Below are 8,326 nucleotides of genomic sequence, written 5' to 3' on the forward strand. Positions count from 1 at the left end.
CATGATGTTTCTGGGGGGTGGGCTTGACCTAGAGGAGGGGAATTTCAAAAGTTTTTATAAGACCTTGCACACTATTTTTCTTTGTCTTTCCTCTCTCCTGCAAGTGAGGGGAACACCCTGTTGCAACAGTTCAATAAAGGCCAAGCCTACAGGCTGCTGTTTTGCTCCAAGTTATCCTGGTTGGTGTCTTTGTTTTGTCCAAGGGAACCCTCGGATTTTTCCGGTAACAGGCAGGATATCAAGTCCAAACTCCTCCTCCTCCTCCTCCTCCTCTTCTTCTTTACCATGACTTCCTCTTGTTATCAGAAATTGCCCACTATCAAATGCAATCCATTTGATACTTATTCTGATATTTTCCTTCCAGCCAGTTTCCAAAAGGCACCCTTCACATCCTTGTTTCTTAGGCTGTAGATCAAAGGGTTGAGCATAGGTGTCAAAGCTCCATACATTAGAGATATGAGCTTGTCCTTTTCAGAAACCGATTTCCCTTGTGGGTTCAAGTACATGATCATGATTGTGCCATAGAAGACACTGACGACAACAAGGTGAGAGCTGCAGGTGGAAAAGGCTTTCTTGCGACCCTGTGCTGAACGGATGCGCAGTACAGCCAGGCCTATGCGCCCATATGTCACAACTATGAAACCAAAGGGAGGTATTAAAATAGAGATGCTGGCAGCTTGCATAAAGAGCTCACTAGCATGAATGTCAGAGCAAGCCAGTTTGAGGAACGACTCCAGCTCACATGCAAAATGATTGATGACATTTTGTCCACAGAAGTCAGTAGGCCGCAACACTGCATTGATCAGAGTTATCAGGAAAGGAAAGCCCACAGATGCAGCCACGAGGCAGAGGCAACATTTCCAGCTCATGATCTTCATGTAGTGCAAGGGCTGGCATATAGCCACAAAGCGGTCATACGCCATGAGTGCAAGCAGGACACACTCAGTGGAGACAAGTAATAGACCAATGTACATCTGGGACAGGCATCTGTAGAAGGAAATTGTAGGCCTGTAAATGAAGCAGTTGACCAAGACCTCTGGAACTGTATTGCTGATGAGGGTGATGTCTATAAAAGACAGAGCACACAGAAAGAAATACATGGGAGTATGAAGCCTGGGGTCCACAATGATTAGCATGATAATGAGGCCATTACCAAGAAAGCTAGTGAGGTAGACTACCAAGAGGAAGAAGAAGAAGATGGTTTGAGCTCTGGGGTATTCGGATAATCCAATCAAGAACTCTGTCACCATAGTCTCATTTGCAAGTCCCATGGCATTCTGTGACTGGTATCTCCTGCAGGGAAGAAAGGTCAATGTGTTTAGAAGCACAGACAGAGGTTTCTCTAAGAAGCATCCACCCCCTTGTAATCCAGCATAGAGCCAGGCATGTCCAAGCTCGCGGGCTGCTTTCCAACTCATTTATGCACAATTAGATCCCACTGAAATCAGTCAGTGCTGCTGTTAGTTTGATAACTTATTGTACTAGGGTTGCCATATTTCAAGAAATATGGGCACAAAAAGTTCTTGAGATTTTTTAGGGCAATCGCCCGCTAGCCCCACCACTACCACCAAGCCAGAGCCAGAGCCTGGGTCACCTGTGCCTGCACCAAAGCCTGAACCAGCGCACACACACCCCGCACATTTTTTTTTAACCCCAGGTCCAGGACATTTACTGTAAAATGTGAAATTTCCCCCTGGATGGGCATGTAGGACCCCGAAAAGAGGACATGTCCAGGAATTCCTAGACGTATGGCAACCCTATATTATAACTGACCTGACTTCCCAGCAGCACAGTTCCCACAGTTCCCATTTCCGGGAGGGGCAAAGCAGTGGGGAGGTCTGCAAACACTAGGGTTGCCATATTTCAAAAACTTCTGAAATGGGATGCCCTATGTCTGGATTTCGCTGGCCATTGCAGATTTCCGCCCGGATGCTGTTTATGAGGGCCAAATACCAGTTATGTCCAGGAAATTCCAGACGTATGGCAACTCTAGCAAACACAATGAGTGAGCCAATCCTGCACTCTCAGTGCTGCGTTTGCATTGCACTGACTGCCCTTGCCACCTCTCCCTCTTGCTCCTGGTAAGCACCAGTAACTCCACTGCCAGGAGGTCAGCCAAGATCCCCTTGAACAGCCCTGCCATCTGCTATGGAGAATGAAGTTGCAGAACTTGTCTGAAACCCTGGAAAGCCATTTTACTGAGGCAGATTGGTCAATGGTCTGACTCAGTATAGTAAAGCAGCTTTCTATGTACCTAAGGAACACTGAGAGTCATGGAAAGGGGAGTCATTGTTAAACAGAAGCTGCTAGCTTTACACAGAATTGGGCAAGAGCAAAAATTGTATATAAAGTGTTGATAAAATGGCTACAAAACAACAACATTTAATCCCACAAAAAACATCAACATATAATTGAAATGTGAATAAAATTATTGAAACATAGTGATGTATATCTGTCTAGAATGATGGCCATATATCAACCCGATGGGGCAAACAATGACTAGAGACCAATTGTGTTTTTGACACACACCCCAGGGGTCTTCTTCAGTGGTCAAGGCCACTTGTATTTATTCCAGGTCAGCACCCCTTGTAGATTGGCCAAGTGGCTAACTATTGATGACCAATTGCATTACAACTTCAATACATTGTTTTAATAATTTCTAATGAGACTGAGAACCTTATTCTGATAAACTAAGATTTAAAACTCACCAAATATATCCATAAGGCTACTACACACACACACACACACACACACACACACACACACACTGAACATGCAGATATATATGAGCTGATATAAAAAGATAGTCCATTAATTTCCATTAAGTTAGTGATTTTATTAATAATAATAAAAAAGTTGTAGCATCAGCTTTCTGGATTATCTGGTGGTGTTATTCCACAATTCTTTCTGCGTATTTGTTGCTTTGTTGTGTTGTGTTGTTTATTCGTTTAGTCATGTCTGACTCTTCATGACCCCATGGACCAGAGCATGCCAGGCACTCCTGTCTTCCACTGCCTCCCACAGTTTGGTCAAACTCATGCTGGTAGCTTCGAGAACACTATCCAACCATCTCGTCCTCTGTCGTCCCCTTCTCCATGTGCCCTCCATCTTTCCCAACATCAGGATCTTTTCCAGGGAGTCTTCTCTTCTCATGAGGTTGCCAAAGTCTTAGAGCCTCAGCTTCAGGATCTGTCCTTCCCATGAGCACTCAGGGCTGATTTCCTTCAGAATGGATAGGTTTGACCTTCTTGCAGTCCATGGGACTCTCAAGAGTCTCCTCCAGCACCATAATTCAAAAGCATCAATTCTTCGGCAATCAGCCTTCTTTATTCAAAACAAAAAAAATTCCTTCCAGTAGCACCTTAAAGACCAACTAAGTTAGTTCTTGCTATGAGCTTTCGTGTGCATGCACACTTCTTCAGATACACATGCACACGAAAGCTCATACCAAGAACTAACTTAGTTGGTCTTTAAGGTGCTACTGGAAGGATTTTTTTTTTGTTTTGACTATGGCAGACCAACACGGCTACCTATCTGTAACTGGAGCCTTCTTTATGGTCCAGCATGATTTTGCATGATTTGTTGCTATCTGTCTTCTTTTTTATAGTATGCTGTTTTATGGTTTACTGATTATTATTTTGTCACTGTATTTATTTTTTTAGTCTATGCAATCCGCAGGGTACAGGGCTAGCAAGAAATTCCATAGAAAAGCAATTAAACGTGTGGATTTTTAACTCAGGTCATGACTCAGTGGCAGAGTATCTGCTGGGAGAGACCCCTGTCTGCAGTCCTGGAGAGCCACTGTCAATTACTGTAGACAACACTGAGCTACATGGACCAATTTAATATAAAGCAACCTCCTGTGCTCATTGGTATTTGAAAATGGAATTCCCAGTTTTATGCTGTTGCAGCCCAGTTCAACCATGGTGTCCACACATGCGGATTTATGTGCCAACGGTAGAAAAATAGGGGCATTTAGAAAGAAAAAACAGCTTAGAATTAACTGGTTAGATCAGAAGAAAGACAGCAATGCAACCCTAAAAGTACATTAAGACTGCAATCATAACCACTTACTTGGGAGTAAGCCCCATTGGATTTCAATGAAGCTTATTTCTGAGCTGGAATAGATTGCAAAGGCATAGGTTATATCAATTGCAAACATTATATTGCTTACCTAAATTTAGATATCCCAATTTGACAAAAGACTGAGATCCTCTGTAATGTGTACAATCCTAAGTGCAGTCTAAAGAAGTGTCGAAGAGGAAGAGGAAGCTGTAAGAATCCCATTTAACTTCAAAATTATTGAAATTTCATCAAATCCAGTCAATTCGATCTTCATATAGTGACATTTTGGAGTTTGCTATGATAAATAGTGTTCACATTAAACATTTCCATCACTAAAGGTTGTTGATTTGAAACTTGTATTTGAGAAAGGAAAATACTAGGATGTGTGGGTGGGTTGGGGAGATATTTACATTCCTTTTCAAAGAACCTCAGGAGCCCAATAGCTTTGTGGAGAACGCTTATGTGGGTCATGCAGGAAGATCCATTCTTCATTCCTGCAGCTCTGCTCATTAGACCAAAGGTAATTATTTTGCTCACACCTGTTTCCTAGTGATTAATGAGCCACATTGGGGTGGCGCGGGTGATGCTGTGGAGCCTCTTGGGCTCTCTGATCAGAAGGGCGGCATAGCCAGTTGGTCACAGTGGATCTTTGAGAGCTCCAGAATCAGTAACCTCTGGACTATCTGAGATAACTGCTGGCCTCAACTAGAGGACGCAATGTGAGTTGCAAAATGAGCCTTTTTTCACAGCCCCGACTGCCACATGGTAGACGCATATTTATATGTTCTTACTGAAGAAAGTAGGAAAAACCACTGGGCCGGTAAGATACAATCTAAATCAAATCCCTTATGAATACACAGTGGAAGTGAGGAACAGGATTAAGGATTTAGATTTGGTGGACAAAGTGCCTGAAGAACTATGGATGGAGGCTCGTAACATTATACAGGAGGCAGCAACAAAAACCATCCCAATGAAAAGGAAATGCAGGAAAGCAAAGTGGCTGTCCAACAAATAGCAGGGGAGAGAAGGCAAGCAAAATGCGAGGGAGACAGTGAAAGATACAGGAAATTGAATGCAGATTTCCAAAAAATAGCAAGGAAAGACAAGAAGGCCTTCTTAAATGAGTAATGCAAAGAAATAGAGGAAAACAACAGAATGGGAAGAACCAGAGATCTGTTCAAGAAAATTGGAGATATGAAAGGAACATTTCGTACAAAGATTACCATAATAAAGGACAAAAGTGGAAAGGACCTAACAGAAGCAGAAGACATCAAGAAGAGGTGGCAAGAATACACAGAGGAACTATACCAGGAGGATATGGATGTCTCGTACACCCCAGGTAGTGTGGTTGCTGACCTTGAGCCAGACATCCTGGTGAATGAAGTCAAATGGGCCTTAGAAAGCACTGCTAATAACAAGGCCAGTGGAAGTGATGATATTCCACCTGAACTATTTAAAATTTTAAAAGATGATGCTGTTAAGGTGCTACACTCAATATACCAGCAAATTTGGAAAGCTCAGCAGTAGCCAGAGGATTGGAGAAGATCGGTCTACATCCCAATCCCAAAGAAGGGCAGTGCCAAAGAATGCTCCAACTACCGCACAATTGCACTTATTTCACATGCTAGCAAGGCTATGCTTAAAATTCTACAAGGAAGGCTCAAGCAGTATGTGGACCGAGAACTCCCAGAAGTGTAAGCTGGATTTAGAAGAGGCAGAGGAACCAGAGACCAAATTGCAAACATGCGCTGGATTATGGAGAAAGCTAGAGAGTTCCAGAAAGACATCTACCTACTTCTGCATCATTGACTATGCATAAGTGTCAGAGACTGCCTCCAGGTCCCAGCTCACAGAGGACCAACGCTAGCCAGTAGAACTGTACAAAAGTCTTTATTGAAGTATCGTTTCCATTTTCAAACCCTAGCGTGCATCTCTACGTCTAGAGCCTAGACCGACGAAGCTCCGTCTGAGTCTCCGCCCCCTGTACACCAGCTTAAGACTCTAGCCTTACTCCACCTTTTCCGTCTCTCCTTCCGCCTCTGGGTCCTACCACCCCCCGGGGTCCCTTCCTTCCTGGACGCTTCGGAGGCGGACCCCTCGGACTCTTCCCCCTCCCTTCGGCGGGCTTTAGGACCTGGCTCCCTATCCGGGCTGCTCATTGCGCCACCCTCTTGTACATTTGAACTTGGCGCGCGCGCGCTGCCTCCGACCTTCCTTTTGACCGTTTCCTCGCTCTCTGATGCGGGCGTGGCTAACCCTGACTCATGTCCTTCCGCTGACGGAAAGCTGCCTGATGCCGATGCCTGGGACTCCTCCCCCCTACTGCTCTCCGGTGGGGAAGCTGGTCCCGATTTCCAGCTGCTGCTCTCTGAGTCCCCTCTGGCCCCTCCTTCCTGGGGTGTTCCCTCTGGCAACCCCCTAGCTCTGACCATGGGAGCCCCTTTCTGTGAATCCTCCGATTCGCTGGAGAGACTTAGAGACCTCGGGCTGCTATCATCGCTAACTTCTCCCTCGGATTCCTCCCCCTCGGTCTCTAATTCCTCCCTTTCCTGTCCCTCTGCTCCTGAGCCCCTGACATCCATCCCCCCCTCGAAGCCCCCCCTTCCCCCCTCCCCTCCTTCCGGTGTGGGTACTGGGTGCTCCGTCGTAGCGGGGGTGAGTGCCGGATACAGTTCGTCCCCCGTGTCATACATCAAACCGGCTAGGTCCGGCTCGTTCTCCGTGCACTCGTCGACGTCGATCTCCTCTGCTTCCATGTCTCTGCCTCCGTGTTCGAACCCCACGTCCTCCCCCAACACGTCCATGTCCGTCTCGCCCCCGTTCCCCTCTGAGGGTGATGCCTGCCAAGGACCCCCCAGCCACTTCCTGCGCCACTGCTCCTCTGGTCGATCGTCCCACCAATAAGAGTGGTCTGAGGCAGACCCCGAGGGTGAGCCCTCCGGGGAGCGTGTGTCTGGTGCCGGTTCCTCTTCCGAGGCGAACCCCTGGAATGTGCTGGCTGAAAGTGTGGGTGTGAAGAGCCAGTCGTCGAAATACTCGGCTGGCATGGGCCTGTGTGGGAAGAGGGCATGAAATTCTTCCTTGAGCAGAGGCTCCTCCAAGGCATAGTCCGGCACCCAACTGTTGGCACTGGCCGGGGTATCCTCTCTGGCGAGGAGATATTCTACTCCCTCTTCCCCCCATCTCGAGTCTAAAATCTCTGTGACCTCGTTGATGTGCCCCCCTCTTGGCGACCCCCCCTTTCTGGGCCCTTCTCTGAGCGGGTCTGGTGCTGTGCCTGGCTCCTGAAATCTATGAGGTGCTTTGTAGGGCGTGAGCACCGATCTATGAAACACCGGATGCATTCTGGAACCCTCCGGAAGTGCTAACCGGAAGGCCACTGGATTGACCTGTGCCTGGACTTGGTAAGGTCCTAGCTGCTTATGCCCTAGCTTCTTCTTCGCTAACGATCTGGTCGGCACTGCTTGCGCTGTTAACCAGACCCAGTTTCCCACCTGTATGTCTTCCCCAACTCTTCTGCGTCTGTCAGCCTGCAGTTTGTATGCGTGCTTTGCTAGTTCTAACTGCCTCCGAAGCTGTTCGTGGACTTCCTGCAACTCCGACGCTAAGGCTTCCGCTGCCTGTGGCTCCCCCTCCCCCACTCTCTCTAAACCCGGGAAGGTTCTGGGATGCCTCCCGTTGTTGGCGAAGAACGGCGTCACCCCCGTAGACACGTGCTTCGTATTGTTGTACGCGAACTCGGCGAGTGGCAGGTAGTCCACCCATGTTGCAGGCTGCTGATTTGCGTAGCATCTCAGGTACTGCTGCATGATGGCGTTGACCCTCTCCGCTTGTCCGTTGGTCTGTGGGTGTCTCGCCGACGCTAGATTGATCTTGACATTCAGGATGCCCATCAGCTTCTGCCAGAAGTTCGAGATGAACTGTCGCCCCCGGTCGGATAGAATAGACCGTGGTAGACCGTGGACTTTAAACACGTGGTCTATGAACAGTTTGGCGGTCTGTTCTGCCGTGGCCACTTTCGCACACGGAATGAAGTGTGCCATTTTGGTAAACATGTCCACCACCACCAGCACTGCCGTCTTTCCCCTCGAACTGGGCAGATCCGTGACAAAGTCCAGGGCCACCCTCTCCCACGGTTCAAACGGTGTCTGCAGCGGTTCCAGCAGTCCCGCCGGCGGTTTGTGAACTGACTTGGCCCTTTGGCAGGTGTCGCACCTCGAGACGTAATCCGCTACTTCCCCCCGCATCTTGGGCCACCAAA

At 47.6% G+C, this 8,326-nt stretch overlaps 1 protein-coding gene across 1 annotated transcript; it reads right to left on the reverse strand.

The window, feature by feature from the left end:
* Positions 1-341: 341 nt before the first annotated feature.
* LOC144329104 (olfactory receptor 13H1-like) lies at positions 342-1,271 on the reverse strand. The gene has a single exon (XM_077935628.1). The coding sequence runs from the start codon at positions 1,269-1,271 to the stop codon at positions 342-344; it is 930 nt and encodes a 309-aa protein (XP_077791754.1).
* Between the last annotated feature and the right edge of the window lie 7,055 nt (positions 1,272-8,326).

Source organism: Podarcis muralis, chromosome 10, assembly GCF_964188315.1.
Source record: "Podarcis muralis chromosome 10, rPodMur119.hap1.1, whole genome shotgun sequence".
NCBI classification, from domain to species: Eukaryota; Metazoa; Chordata; class Lepidosauria; order Squamata; family Lacertidae; genus Podarcis; species Podarcis muralis.

What these genes read in the sequence shown, in the direction of transcription:
- LOC144329104 (XM_077935628.1), bottom strand. Translation starts at nt 1,271, where the DNA reads ATGGGACTTGCAAATGAGACTATGGTGACAGAGTTCTTGATTGGATTA.